General features: G+C 37.8%; 1 protein-coding gene across 1 annotated transcript; it reads left to right on the forward strand.

Moving 5' to 3' along the window:
• Positions 1 to 2: 2 nt before the first annotated feature.
• Positions 3 to 14996, forward strand: ptk6b (PTK6 protein tyrosine kinase 6b). Its single transcript, XM_079850080.1, has 8 exons — positions 3 to 470; positions 7889 to 8010; positions 8107 to 8267; positions 8618 to 8786; positions 11231 to 11389; positions 11479 to 11660; positions 13440 to 13593; positions 14152 to 14996. Exons 1-8 carry the CDS (start codon positions 76 to 78, stop codon positions 14361 to 14363), a joined length of 1554 nt encoding a protein of 517 aa, XP_079706206.1. The 5' UTR covers positions 3 to 75; the 3' UTR covers positions 14364 to 14996.
• Positions 14997 to 16046: the final 1050 nt, after the last annotated feature.

Below are 16046 nucleotides of genomic sequence, written 5' to 3' on the forward strand. Positions count from 1 at the left end.
CTAATGTCAGTTCCCTAAATTAGTAGACTCGTATGGGAATCCTCTAGAGGTGTCTCTCGGGGACGGTTTTATCTCATGGGGGAATGTTTGAGTAAAACTTGCCCATGTCTTAAGACATGTTGGGACAGAATATGCGGATCCTCAGCGGACGATGGAGAAAACAGCATGAAGACTGACAGTGACTGTACGGGCGGCGAAGGACCCGGTAATACAGAGACTGATCGGTACACGCCGCCTCAGCCACCTCAGCATCCGAGTCCGAAGAGTGCTGTGACTGTCTATACTGCTCTATGGGACTTTGAGGCACGCGACGGACAGGAGTTGTCGTTCAAAGCTGGTGATATGTTCGAGATTGTCAATAATTCCGGTGACTGGTGGACTGCGAAGAAAATCGACTCATTCGGCAGTGTGACCACCGGCTTTGTTCCGTTCAATTATCTGGCGCGAGCGGAATCCATAGAGTCTCAACCGTGAGTGTCAAGCTACTTCTGAAAAGTAGTTTGTTAACACTATTACACAGTGCGTTTTTATTGCAGTGCTGTTGTTAATGTTGTGGTTATTTCAGCAAACAGTTTCGTAAATTCAGCTTGAAGTATTAAGTAACATTTTTATTACTGAACTGTCCTCACACATTTTAGACACTTCCATGCAATAAATGCACGCCCTTGAATAGGCGATTAAACTTAGGTTTCCGTTTCAGGTGGCCAAAATTAGATTTGAGAACATCACACTTCGACTCATTTTTAGCTCAGATCAGGGTTCGAATTATGATTTCATCTTTGTGGGGGTCTCTTTAAAAAATTTTTTTTTTAAAAAAAGTAGCATATGAGCAGGCGCGGCGTAGCTTAAAGGGGTCATGAACTGGATTGTTTTATTATTTTATAATGTTTCCTGGGGTGCCCTTATAATGTTAGTATGATTTTTACATCAAAAATTGTCATAATTTATAAATAAAAGCCATTTTTCCAAGCCTGATTTCAGGCTCAGATTTGAACGCTCCGTTTGAAGGGGCGTGTCTGCTGTGAGACTGCAGTGCAATCGCCCACTGCTGTGATTGGCTGACATGCTTGCATATGAAATAGCTAGTATTACATGAACTCTCTCGAAAACTTTTACTACGTTTTTACTATTACAGCTATCGAGATTAACAAATCGTGAAAAGTATCGTTTAAAGCATTATATTTAAATCTATTCCATGAAAGGTTGCAGCATGATGAGCTTGACTGAGCAGATGACAGACAGTCTGTTGATCGCGTGAATAAAGATCTTATCATTGCAACGCAATTTTTGCACTCTCACAAATGCTTACACCAAATCACAGTGCAAACACGATGTGAATACACAGTAAGAGCTTCGTTGTGTAGTGTAACAGTGTCATTATTTCATCACGAGTTTGGTAAGTGTCCAGATAAGCTCTCGCGGCTCGCGCTGTGCTTGATTGACAGCTTGGGCGAATGGAAAGGGATCGTTCTTTGATCGCTTTCTGATTTAATCTAATTTAATAACAGTTTAAAAAGGATTATTTTCATAATACTACGAGAAATTATGTGAAGTTGATCGTTTAGTCACTGATGCATAAACAGTATTGAACGATTTTAAGAGAATCTGAACTTGAATAATTACACAGAAACCACTGATCGCAGATCAGGCATTAGAGTACACATGGTTACTTACATGTTGCTGGCAGATCCGTGTCGGGAAATTGTGATTGACTGATTTAATAAAGTTTAACCATGCTGGAATCCGAAGGAAGCTTATGCAGACTGTCTTCTTCCACAACCAGGCACTGCACAATATTTAGTAAACAGCATGTTTATTGCTTGGAAGTAGCTCGATCCGGTAAGCAATCATCATGTCGTCCTATGTTATTTAGCATGTTTGGGCGAATCGGTGGGCGGGGCTAAACAGGCCGTGTTGAAGTAGGCGTTGATCTTCTTTTGTGGAGGGCGGTGTTTTATCCTCTTTGACGTCATAGTTCCCCACTTTGAAAAACGAGTCGTTTGCTGAGCCTGATGTCTATAAAAGCTTTTATTGGACTAACAAGGTAGTTTTCAGTTCTGAAACTTACAGGATATTATTATAGTATGATGATCTCTTATATGTCAAAAGCTCAAGGAAATTTTGATTTCTCAGTTCATCACCCCTTTAATAATGTAATATAAAAATATAAAAATTTGTAAATATAATTCAAATTTAATTAAAAAAAAGCGTTGGTAACACAATTCAATTTAAATAGTACATTTGGTTTAATTTGTCGTTTAATGAGGATATAGATCTGACATATTTAAGTGTGGTCCAGTGGTAGAACTTTTGCCAAGCATGTCAGAGGTTCTGGGTTCGAATCAAGCCGTACTCATATAGTGTTTTTTTTATTTTTTATTTTTTTATCAAATCCGATTATGTTTATCAGTGGTTGTATATGAGACAGAGAAACGTTTGTGAGCATTTTGTTTTGTAATTTCACCGGAACGAATAGAGAGTCTACACAACGGATTGAAGCGCGCGTTCGAGTGAAGACTGTGCGCGAGCCACAAACAAACACCGCGCCACTGATCGCAGCGGCAACGAGAACTTTGATCACTTGATTTAAGCATAAGGATGTAGTGTGATGACGATCCGAGATCCCGTGAGATCCATGTGTTTGGCATCTTGTCCTGTCTTCAAGTCATGCTACAGTAGTCTGAAGGAAAAAGTGCTTTATTTGTAATTTAAAATAATGGTGCTGATGATTTTTAGAGACCCCCACAGGTGTATGATTTTACTGCTTTCATGGGAGCTCATCCTCTCTCTATGGGAGCTCAGCTCCCACTGGCTCCCACGTAATTCGAACCATGGCTCAGATTGTATCCGAAAATCATTTTCTCACAACCCCCGCGGTCAAATATTGTGATTCACTTTATGAAGTAGGCCTATACTCTTTTAATTAATTAAAGTTAATTAAATTAGCTCTTTTAATTAATTAAAGTAAAGATCTCCGTTTCGTGACCGATTTTTTTAACCTTTTAAATCAATTGGTTCACAATAAACATTGATTTGTGAATTCGGCTGATGTAGAAGATTAAACTTGCAGTAGGCCTAGCTAAAAACTTAGTGATAATTATATGGACATAGCGAGTTAACAGAAAACAACTTAAGTTGTCTCAGATCTAGACTAGGTGTGCTCTAGACTGAGCTCAACTCCATCTTATTTATGTGGACTCTGACCTACACCAACTACGAACACATTTTCCATTCTATCATGAATGCCTATTGAAGACGAATAAAGCTAGGTTTATACTCGTAGTATGGAAGGCGAACGGGGCCAATTAATAGTCTTTAAATGCGTGAAAGTTGAACGCAACACCATAGACTGTAAAAAAAAGATGGACGACGCCCCTTTGCTCTCTTCCATTGGTGAGAACCAAGGGGGTAATCTTTCAGAAAAAACTGAAGCTTCCCCAGGGCCGCCATTGATTAGCAGACCATCACTTGCTGTTAGCATTCCATTGACTCCCATTCATTTTGGCGTCACTTTAACAGCGAATAACTTTACATCTGAGGCGTTTAAAGACTCCATTTGTGCATTCTTTATTTCTAAAGAAACAAGAAAATGTATAAAAGGCTCCATTACCTTGTATCTTACGTTATGGCCCCGTAGAAGTAGTTTTTGTAAAAATAGGCTAACGATTGTGTCATAATTAACCACGCGACTCTCTGTCGCACAGTAGAGAAATTACCGTATGGACAGGAGGAGAAGCTCACAGGCAATCGGGGGGACGTGGAGGCAAAATGACAAAATAATTAATCAGAATACTTAGCAAAAGTTTCTCCTGCTCCTAGCTCATGGACACCTCCTACTCACACTCTCCGTCTCTGCAAGTTTCGGAAGGGAATGATTCAGATTTCTCTTGGCACAGCTACTAGAAGACAGACAGGTTGCTGGTTGTTGATTTCGCGGCTTTACTTCCTGCTCACTACTGCGCAGGTCTGGTCCCGAGATCGCTACTGCGCAGACTCAAGTCCCAAAATGTCAGCGCCATATCAGGACACTGGCGGCTTCAGTTCTCACCAATGGAAGAGAGCAAAGGGGCGTCGTCCATCTTTTTTTACAGTCTATGGTCAACACGCACTGTTTGTCCGCGGCAATTTTTTACGTGTTTCTTTTGTGTGTAGACATGCACATTCTGGTCGTGTTAAGGCGTCAGTTGTCATCGTGTTACTTTAGTACGTTTAAAGACACATAGTTTTACTATGTTAAGACGACTGATTTGAACGAGCATCTCAAAGGAAAACTCAACTCATTACCGAATGATACAGGGTTTTGCACGAATCGGTTGAGTCAAAGATTCAATGAATTCCTATTCATTTACAACTGCCTCACATCATTCCTGAATGAATCAGCCATTTGAATGAATCGTTTGAATAAATGACTCAATAACTCACTCATTAAAGGGATACTTCACCTCTGGAAAGATGAATGTGTATTTAAAATAGGTCATTTATGTAGAAGAAATTTGAAGAAATTTTTGAATTTGGAGCTTTCTAGACTGAGAAAAGCCAGAAAATGTATTTTTGGCTTTTGTGGATGAAAGACAACAACTCCCAGAATGCACTTGCTTCGCTGCCCTAGGAGGCCACTCCCAAGCCACGCCTACCGGTAAGAGAGCGCAGTTGAAAACAACAAGGTTAGGCTACTAGTGAGTCTCCGTGACGAGTTTGCCCGGGATTTCGAGATCGCCCAAAATGTCCGGGATTCGGCTTTTGCGTTCTACAGTCGCCATTCATCATGTTTACTGTGGCGAGCAGGACGAGGCAGAGGGCCGCGGGAGAACGGCGCGAGGCCGGTGGCGTCATTACTGAGACGCGCCGGTCTCGTATCTCTCACGGAGGAGCAGGAATTTTCTTAGCAATGTTAAAACGCACATCAACCGATCACTTGTTTAGCGTTCATGTAAACACTACATTCAGATTCACCAATCGGAATGAATTCAGTTAGATTGAAACAAAAGGTGTGCATGTAAACAATGAATGGCGACTGCAGAAGGCAAAAGCCGAATCCCGGACATTTTGCACGATCTCAACGACCGGTCATGTCCGGGAAAAAGAGGATGGTAACCCCTACTACTCAGCTTTCTCCACAGAACAAGAGCCTGATAGCTTAGCTTCCAAAGAAAGACGGCTGAAACTATGTGTACATTCTGTGAGTGAGATCCCACCCTCTATGGGCGGGTTGAAAACATGCGGGACAGCTCCTCCTACTGGCTGTAGTCTTTAGCCTCTGGCCAGAAAATCCTCCAATGACGCAAAATGACGATTTTTGCGTCATCTGAGGATTTTTTCCAGACAAAAAATACAATCTCTCGACTCAGGGGGATATGAGGGTGGAAAGCATGGTAATTCGAAAATACTACAGGTTTTCTACTAATACAAAGCTTAATGTTAAATCCTGAAGTATCCCTTTAAGACGGTCACCTGCCGCCTCCTACTGGTGGTTTAGTTTAATGTTTAAAAGCGTCATTCTTTCCAAAATTTCTTATTTGTATATTCAAAAAATATTCAAAATAATCTCATTACATTATTTAATGCAGTTTAATTTGATTGGTAACAGCCCTTTAGCATCTTATTATTATATTTTAATTTATTGATCAAATTTAAAGGAGAACTTGGTAACTTTTTTAACTTAATAAAACTGTCTAGAAATCATTTGGATGGTTAAACAACCTGTTCTGGTGATATTGGTGACTTTCTCCCCTCCCCCCAGCGTTCCCAGGCGGAAAACCAACCTTGCAACTTGGGGACTACCGTCCCGGCAAGACAGAAATTGGAAATTGGCGCGAAAATCAGCGAAGAAGTTACTAGAGTTCGCTAGAGTTGCCGAGTTCTTCTTTAAGAATTTTAAATGAAAGATGAAGCATATATTTAAAACGATTAGGGAAAAATGCCCTTTATAAAGGTTAAAATATTATAAATATGCCACTTTATATATGTCAAAGCTGACTGAACAGTGATGAGAATATTGTTTCGGAATAAATTATATTTACAACACACACACAAAAAAAAATCCAATTTTTTTCCTGGACAAACAAATGTTTTTACTCGGACAAGTGAATGACCGACCCAAGCACAATCAAATGAAAAGGCTTAATGTTGAGCCCTGATATATTTTTTTATTCTTTTTTTTTTTATATATTTTTCCCGTATTTTTTATTAGAATTTTACATTTTACAAAAAGCAAAAGAAAACAAAATACATTTAGAAAATGTAATTATTAATTTATTTACCCATAAACTTGTTTTTAGGAAGCTATAAGTTACAGTGGTAAGAATAACTTTGTGAAACCTTTGTGGGTGGTGGTTTCCCAGACAGGGTTTAAATTAAGACAGGAGTATGCCTTGATCTAGTTAATCATGCATTTCTTTTCTTTTATTCCACAGCTGATGTGTGCCGTTTTTTAATTGCTTGCATTAAAATAATTTTCTCTTGTTTTGTTTTTTAATTGCAGTCTTTTCTTCTGCCATTCATGCTTATCAGCTTACCATGCAATACCATGCAGATACCATGCAATCTTAAGCTTTTCTTGGTTCAGCTGCACACAGTCTGAAAAGGTTTTTTGGCAGTTTGCTAAAATAATAGAGCCATTCTAAGAGCCATCGTTTAAGCTGTTGACCTTTCTACCTTGAGAAAGAACGTTAAACGAACAACTTAAAAGGGCGTGACAAATCATGACATAAGACTGACATGTCTTCAATCACTCACAACGTACCAATGCATTATCCCTCATGAACAAATACAACATCTGATGTTTGCATACGTGCATACCAGTATACCATTACGACATCCTTCATGAATAAACATGACGTCTGATGTTTGTATACCAACGTACCATCCCGTCACATATGCAAATATAGTCTCAAATACAACAATTTCATTGGATGCTGTGCGTGTTGTCACGTTAACACGGACAAACGGTGCGTGTTGACGCAGTCAAAATTCACGCGTTTTGTTTAAAGACTTTTGACCCCGATCGCTTCCAATTAGCCAATCAGAGTAAGTGTGCGCGGAGCGACATGTGCAGCCCCGCCCCGATCTGCAAGCTGCAGCCAGGTGTACTTGCATTTACCTGTGCGATTTTTTCCCCTTCCCACCAATCCCGAATGCATGCTGAAGCTGTCAAGGCTAAAAAAAAAACATGTAATAGTACCATAAAAAAAATTCATAACGTCCTTGGTACTGAAGCTTTGGGTGAAGAAATGACAGAAATTTAAGTTGTTATTCACTGATAATGTTTTTCTCCAGTGAGCTAATAACAGCTGTGAAGGATTAAGGCCTGTTCACACCAATACCGTTAAATATAAAGATAACTATATCGATAATTATATTAACGTGACAGTGTCACACCAGTGGAGGATATTTTTATGTTTATTTTAAGCATGCAGTTTTGTCATCTGCCTCTTTAAATACTCAAGCTCTTTAAAGCAGGATGGATTCTGAATGGCTGTCAACGTTTCTATCATCCATCAACCGGAAATATTGCTCTGAAAGTGATTTCAACAATATCATTCTCTGCGTCATTATTGTTGTAGCTGTGATGTGGACTTCCCTATTCTCATAGAACCACAATGATTATTAAAACTTTATAGTTCTAGCCCTTGGTGTGAATGGCCCTTTACTAAGTGAACTGAAACACAGTTGAACGGAAGAAACTGATTAGTCTGTTTCGTGAATGAATCGTTCAGACCGTTTTGAGAATCAGTTTGGTGATTGATTCATTGAACAGATCTGATTCAAAGGAATGTGAATTAAATAGTAGAGGATCACAAATTAGTAATACATTAATAAACACCTGTGCTATCAATTGTACCCTAAAGGAAATTATACTGTACAACCCATGTGTTTTCTGTATCTTTAGGTGGTTTTTTGGAAAGATGAGCCGTTTTGAAGCATTGAGTCACCTCATGTTTGCTGGAAATGATAATGGATCCTTCCTTGTACGAATCAGTGAGACAGACAGCACAGGCTTTGTGATCTCAGGTGTGTATGTTGTTTTCTGATAGTCAATAGTGAGTCTGTTACCGCATATCCTTAAAGCTGCTATTGGAGGCTGAAGTTCTGAATCTTCTCTCTTAGTGAGGACACAGGACAAAGCAAAGCACTTCAAGATCTACCAGTCTGGTGGAAAGTTCTATGTGGATCCATCTCCTACATTCACCAGTGTATTAGAGGTGGTTGAATATTATCGAACTCACCCATTATTCACTTCAGACCAACTGAAGCGACCCTGTGTTCGGGTGAGACTCTCTTTCTCTTCCCATTTTCCCCCATTCTCCTCTTATGCTTGTTTTTTTTATCTCCCTTATTCTCACATTCTCTTTCAGTTTTGTCATATGAGGAAGTGATTGAAAGAGTTTCTTAATTTTTATGAGAACACCAGCTTCTGTCTATTTGCATTAGAGACTTAATATTTGCAACACCAAGAAACTTATTTTTCAGTCCTCCAGCAAACACATGCTGATGTCTAAATGTAAAGCATCCAACCCAGTAAATATGTGACGTGTGTATATATATATACAGTAGCAGAAATAAAATGAATTGCATTAGTAAACTTACTTCCTGACACCACTGACTCATCTTCCTGTAGAAAAAGCCCCGGCTTGAGAATCTGCCACCCTCCACGGTCGATGAATGGGAGGTGCCTAAAGAACAACTTACCTTAGAGAAGCAGCTGGGCAGTGGCCACTTTGCTGAAGTTTACAGTGGCACGTGGAAGAATCACACTAAAGTGGCCATCAAAATCCTCAAGAACAACGGTGAGCTCATAGCTAGTGGTGCCACAGAGCAGAGCTAAAAATAAGAATGTAAATGTTGCACAGCAAAATAACATATAAGGGGCAATGACACACCAATCAATCCCACGGTCGGCCATCGACCAACGTCGGGCTAGTTTTTGCTGTTGTCAGCTGTTGTCAGGCTCACATCAGCAGGATATTGAATCATCATTGGTGAGAGATCATTGGCCGTTCAGTTTAGCGCGCGAGTCAGTGCACAAGAAAAAAAGCTAAAGTGATGAAAGCACTGAGCATTCCAAATACAAGAACATTTTCATAACAACATGAGCCGCCTGGAATGAAGAAAGTGATCAGCGTGACTGGTATGATGAACATAGACTATTGATACCTGCTGATATAGACAGTTATTTCACTACATGCAGGCGCAGAACGCACAAGATAGTTGGCAGCCAGCTGTAGTCCTTTAAGTGTGTTCAAGTGCAGCTTTTCGGCAACATAGCTTTCGTCACCGCTAGTTCTTTGACGTCTGCTTGGTGTGTCACAGACCTTTACAAATGCAACTTACAAGTCTTCTAGTTTCAACTCTGCCTGTTCTTTTTATCCAAAAGAAATTCTGGCTGTTTTTAAATGTGAAAAAAAAAAAATGTTGTTACCTGAAAGTCTGAAGCTTTAAATGAAGAAATTCCACAAACTCTGCAATTAATTCATTCTAAAATATGAGAGGACTGTCATCTTAAAAAAAAACATTTTTAAAGATAAAAACATTTTCACATCGATATTACAATCTTTGATTCAGATAGGCATTGTTTGTTGTAAAAATGCTGAATATGACCTTTTCATAGCTTTAAACACAAGAGTGTGTATGTATTCATTTACTTGACACTGACAGCAGTTAATGCAGTGAAAAATAAAGTTAATGCAGCGGATCAAAAGAGGTTTTTGAGTGCCTTAGAAGAAGATACACGGCTGGAATTAAACATGAACACATTCATACAGGAAAGAGAATAAACTCAAACCAGTTTTTGAACCACTTTTATCCGAGTAAAAACATTTCAAAGGTAAGATACACAATACTCCAGACAAAACCACAGGCTCTGCTGGGAATTCTTTTCCCAGTTACAGTGACTACGTTTACAAGCTGTTAAAATTCGGGTTATGGTCGGGTTAAGGTCACTATTTGGGTTTCTGAAACATTCGGAATAACCCGTTTACATGCGTGAGCAGAGAGAGTTACTCCTGTATACATGGGATTTGTAATCAATTGGCAATATCCCGGTGTAAACGGCGACGCACGGTTAGCGTCTGGACGTACGGACAACCTTAAGACGCAATATGCGTCATTTCCGATTCTTCTTCCTGTATCCAAAGACAACAACAACAGCAGCAGCACGCGGATAATGAATAGTTCGAGGCAGATAGCGATCGTGTTTGTTTGCGCTTTCCTCCTCGCTCCAAAAGTGTGGTGCTGTGCTGCGTCTCGCCATGTTTACCTCTACTTCTTGTTTACTTCCGGTATACTGCACGCGGGTTTCTGTATGCGCCGTCTCTACTCAAAAGACCAAGATTCCTTGCGAATAGAACATGCGCAGAACACAAATCAATGTTCCTTTTGATGGGGATATGCCGATACGCGTTTACATGACCAAATATTCGGGTTAGAAAAGGGTTTTTAAAAACCCGGATATGAGCATATCCGGGTTTTTGCCGGTGTTTACATGGCCGTGCGCGACCGGGTTATTGCTAATATTCCGGTTTTGAATGGGTTATTGGCTGCATGTAAACGTAGTCAGTGTTCTGGAATCGCCTTGAGGGAAGGAACTGAAGCATGACATGGATAAGCAATTTTTGGATGTAAATGGGTAATGTGACATTGGGCTAAAATCAACTGCATAATTCAGACAAAATAAATGTATCCTTATGAAGGCAACCACCTGCTTTGCAGCCTTAGGGCATGAATACCTTACAGCCAACGGCTTCAGATTGTACATTGCACACATTACTGGTGAGGTAAATGTGAGCTGAGGCTGAACACGATGTAAGTCATGCAGAATGGCAAGTGATCCTCAACATTACACTGGTAAATCTGCAACTGAATACCTCGAACAGAAAAATAAGTAATGTGGAATAAATGTTGTACTATATGTTGCAATACACTTTTGCCTTGTTAAATAAAATAAAAAATCGAAACTTTAAAACAAGATAAATTTGCTTTATGTAATGACTTTATTTTTTCTTGTTTTAAGCATAAATCGAACTAAATTTAATGAATATGTTTAAAACAAGAAATAAAAAAATACAAGAACATTTTCCGAAGGAGTTATCCAATGAAGTTAATGTATCTATATATTTTTTCTGGTAAACAAGGTAAAAATGCTGATTTTCTAATAAATACTGAATATATTTTTATAAATAAAAAATAAAAATACATATATTTGTCTATTTCTTTTTTCTTTTTTTTACCACAGATGCTCTGAATCAGAAGGACTTTCAGTTGGAGGTGCAGATCATGAAGCGTCTACGTCACAGGCACCTGATTTCTCTCTTTGCCATCTGCTCTTCCTCCACCCCGTTTTACATCATCACCGAACTAATAGAGAAGGGCGACCTGCTTAATTTCCTCAGAAGTCAGTCACTGTCCCCTAGATATAACTGATTGATGTCTTGCATTGATAATGCTGTCTCATAATCTTATACATCACTCCCCATCATTCAGGTCAAGAGGGTATGGTATTGGACATGGAGTCTCTGATCGACATGGCAGCTCAAGTAGCAGATGGGATGGTATATTTAGAGGCACATAACAGTATTCATAGAGACCTTGCTGCAAGAAATGTTCTAGTCGGAGAGGGATACATCTGCAAAATTGGTGATTTTGGCCTAGCTCGAGTCATTAAGGTGAGCAAACTGATTTTTATGCTGATTTGTTGATTTGATCACAATTTGGATCTTAAGTGATTGATATATATATAATTTGTGTGTGTGTGAGTGAGAGACTGTATATGTGATAAACTAGTTAGGCCAAAAGTTAATCAAAAAGTATTCAGATTATATTACATTAAATGTACAGTATATTATGTTACTAACTATTACACACTACATGTGTGTGTATATATAGATAGATAGATATATACACATATAGGGCCTTATAAAATCCGTTTTATTTTTTCCCAAATTCCGTTTTATTTTTTCCCAAATTCCGTTTTTTCCGTTTTAATTTTTGCAAATTCCGTTTTTTCCGTTTTAATTTTTGGGAATTCAGTTTTTTTTTTACCCTTTACTGTTATTTTAGTCGTAAAAAGAGTGTTTTTAATGTTAATGATTAAAATGTACACAAATAAAATAGGAATGACCCTAAATTTATTGAGGTAACAAACAAAATTCTCATTTTAAGAGGTGTTAAATGTGGTTTGGTTTGTTTACATTAGTGAATTAGGCTAACTAACATGAACCACGAGCAATACATTTGTTACTGTATTTATTTATTAATCTTTGTTAATCTTAGTTAACCCTAACCCTATATTTTTATTGTTACTTCACACAGTGCATTAAGCTAACTAACTTTTCATTTAAATAATGTAGGCTACTAAATGGTGAAATTAATAAAGATGAATAAATGCTGTAGAAGTGCAGTTTATTAATAGTTAATGTTAACTGATCTAGTTAACTAGAGTTTAATAAATGGAACCTTATTGTAAAGTGTTACCGATTTTGTTATACACCGAACCGATTCAGTGTTGGACAGATCAGTTGTTTTAACCATTCATTAAAGTGAATCGGTTCAAAGGAGTCATTAGTTCGCGAATCGGACGTATCATTAGCAGACTTGTACGCGTTGTGTGATTATCCCGGCAGTTAGGACATCGCACAAGATTTGTCAACACAGAAAACATTTCATCATTGGATAGGTTTTGTTTAGTTTAGGCTATTAAGTGTTTTTTATGTCAGCTGAATGGGCAGAACGCTTCTCAGAGAAGGCAAGGTAAAAAAGTTTATTTTTGGCACAATTCACACCCAGCGGTAGCCTAATTCAGGAAAAAAATATCCGAATGCTCCACGTGAAACTTCGTTCTTCCGATCTTTTACCATTGTGTCAATTCTCAATTGATTTAGATTAATAAGCGCGAGGGAGTGAGAGAGAGCAAGACAGTTTGAAGACGCGCGCGCGACCGGGCCTCTCTCTCTGCTCGTTCTTTCAGTAATATGCGATTTTCCTCAGACATACGTTTGTATACATATGTCTCCCACACAAAAACAGAATTTTATTCCAAATATGTAAAATTCCGCGAAATTCCGCGTTGATACTAGATTCCGCGTTAATTTGCCAATTCCGCGATTCCGTCCGCGATTCCGTGATCGCGGAAATTATAGGGCCCTACACATACCAGCATGCACACAAAAGCGAGTACCGGCACCTTATTTTGTCAACTTACAAAATATACTGCATCCTGGAAATTACTCTTGAAATTGTTTATAGGGACATTTGCTTCCTGCTTTGTTGAAATAGCAGTAGGGAACATGGTTTTGTGATCCTGATCCTGTGAAATTATAGCTTTGGTATATATTATGAAACCGAACAATCTAATTTAACCATTCCCAAGAGCGATTTTACAATCATTTTTAAGTGCTCTTCAGCGCATGCGTTTGTTCAATGAAGTTGTCTTTTAACATGTCTAGGAGCCTGTTTATATATCTGATGAGAAGAAAATACCATATAAATGGACCGCACCTGAGGCTATAGGGCTTGGCCGTTACTCAACTAAATCTGATGTCTGGTCATTTGGGATTCTCCTTTATGAGATTGTCACACATGGAGCCATGCCTTACCCAGGTCAGTTTTAACATGCTAATTGTTGTATCATTTTTTGTTTAAGACTTAAGAATATTTATCATTTATATTTATCATTTTTAAATCATATTTTTATTTTATTATTATATATTTTATTATTGTATAAATTATAAAAATATTAAGTTTATTTTATTGTACTTTATCTATGTCGATTTAAGTTACAGTACAAATAAAGGGGCGTTTTCTGAGGGTTTTTTTTTTTTCACATGTGAGAACATGGAGAAAAATGTTTTTTTTTTGGCTGTTGACAATATTTTGAGAGTGATAAAATGGGATATCAAAAAATTCCTTCTGTAAACCCCTTAAGAAGTCAAGAGGAATTCAGATTTCTGTTCAAGAAAAGTATGCAAATTTGTGAATATTTAATTAGATAATGCCTCATTTGCAACATTTCAGAAAACTTTCAATATAAAAAATGTTTGTGATGCTAAATGTAATCAGTGAACTGTTTTTTTGCCCTGTTCATCTTGGGTTTCTTGCCTTGCAGCCTTAAGTCCTTAACAGTTGAGTCTGAATTCAAGCCATTATCTTCTTTTATAGGTGTTCATAATTCTGAGGTGTATGATCTCGTCACAAAAAAACGCTATAGAATGCCTTCACCAGCCGATTGTCCAGAGATCATCTATAACATCATGACATCTTGCTGGAGTGCAGAGCCAGAGGGCCGTCCCACGTTTGAGGTTGTGAAGCATGAACTAAACTGCTATCAAGACAGCATCTGTAGTTATTCGGGCAAACCGAAGAAATCCTGAGGCCTTAAAGTCTTGGAAACCAAAACTAGACTGGCCATGAACAATTGCAACAGACAGATGCAATAAAATCATCTTTGAATTATCCTTGTTGGATTAGATGGACTGTCGATTAGTCCAACATGTCAGTTTTCAGATAATGAGGAAGATGTGCACATGAAGCACTTTTTGGGAGCGCTAAGGGCAAATAATAATTTATTTGTGTTTAGACTTGAATATAATGTATAATGAGACAGATGCTGTAGTTGTTGTTGTTGTTGTTTTTATTGTAATAATAAACCTTGTTGTTCTCAAGTAGAGTAGACTGAACTGATTAGAAGACCATGAAACCATTTTAAATTTGTAATCAACAATCTGTTCAGGGGCAAGTTAAAATTAGGCTACTAATCTTTTTTTTTTTTTTTTTTATGTATTCTTGTTTTTAATGTTTTTTCCTCTTCTCAAGCCTTTAATGCAAATGTGAAAAGCAATAGAGAGGGATATTCCATCATACAAGTGGAATTATACAATTAAATATGAAGCTATGAATGCCAAAGAACATGTACAAAATAAAACAACAATTAAGACATGCTGCTTTATGTTGATTTGTACACTTTAAATTGTGCTGTACTGTCGTAATATACTTTATTATATTTTATAATGTATTGCATTGTTAATGTTTATTGCAGTTCACCAAAACAAATTCCTCATGGCAATCTTGCATTGCCGATAAACTCCAAAGAAAAAAAGCACAGACACACAAATATGTTAGAGCTCCTTTGTTATTCTAAATTAAATTATGACAGAGGCACAACCCTGGTGTGTGTCTCAATTGAGATTAATTGCGTAAGAAAACAGTAAAGATGGGGAAGGATTGCGATCATATCATGCAAATATCTGCAAATTCAAAGGTCTATTAGATAACAGTTTTTGATTTGTTTTGGCAGATGTGATACTCTACATTGATGCAGCAGGTGATGATAGATTGTTCTCAGGGTCATTGTTAAAACTAGCGATACTTCTCACAATAGGTGAACCAATGAATCAGGCCTGTGCAATATGAAAATTCACCAGCAGATGGCGACACACCATTATTTCACTGATGAGATGTATAGCTTGCAACCCTATGCTTGCAACCAAGAAGTCTGTATTTTAATTTAATTCAATGGCATTTCATCATAGTGCAGCTGTCATAAAGCGTGAAACTGCAAATAAATAAAAGAATTATTCATGATCATGTTCAATCATGTACTTGGCCTATCCATAAGCGCTGCGACCTTCATGCTTTCACTACAACAACAAACACGATATAGGTTATACCCCTATGGAGGCTCTGGCACTGTAAGTAAGCTTAAGTTGTTATGTGTTTGAACTACTGACAAGAGCTGCTGATGTATGGGATCATGTTCGTCATTGTCATTATCATCATCAGTGTCATTCCAGTTACGAAGCACATTTTCAGCATAATATTTAATATACATAATATAGCATTACCAAACGTGGACGTTCCACTAGAAACAAACATTGATGTATTGTTTTAATTTAATACTGTGAAGCTGCTTTGATACAACCTACGTTGTGAAAAGCGCTATATAAATAAACTTGACTTGACTTGACTATTTCTTAATATAGGCTACCCAATTGTTTAAATTTTAAACTCACTATTTTAAAGAAAATAAAATGTTAGTTTTTTTTTTTAATCACAGT

The sequence above is a fragment of the Squalius cephalus genome (genome assembly GCF_949319135.1).
Source record: "Squalius cephalus genome assembly, chromosome: 18".
In the NCBI taxonomy this organism is placed as follows: Eukaryota; Metazoa; Chordata; class Actinopteri; order Cypriniformes; family Leuciscidae; genus Squalius; species Squalius cephalus.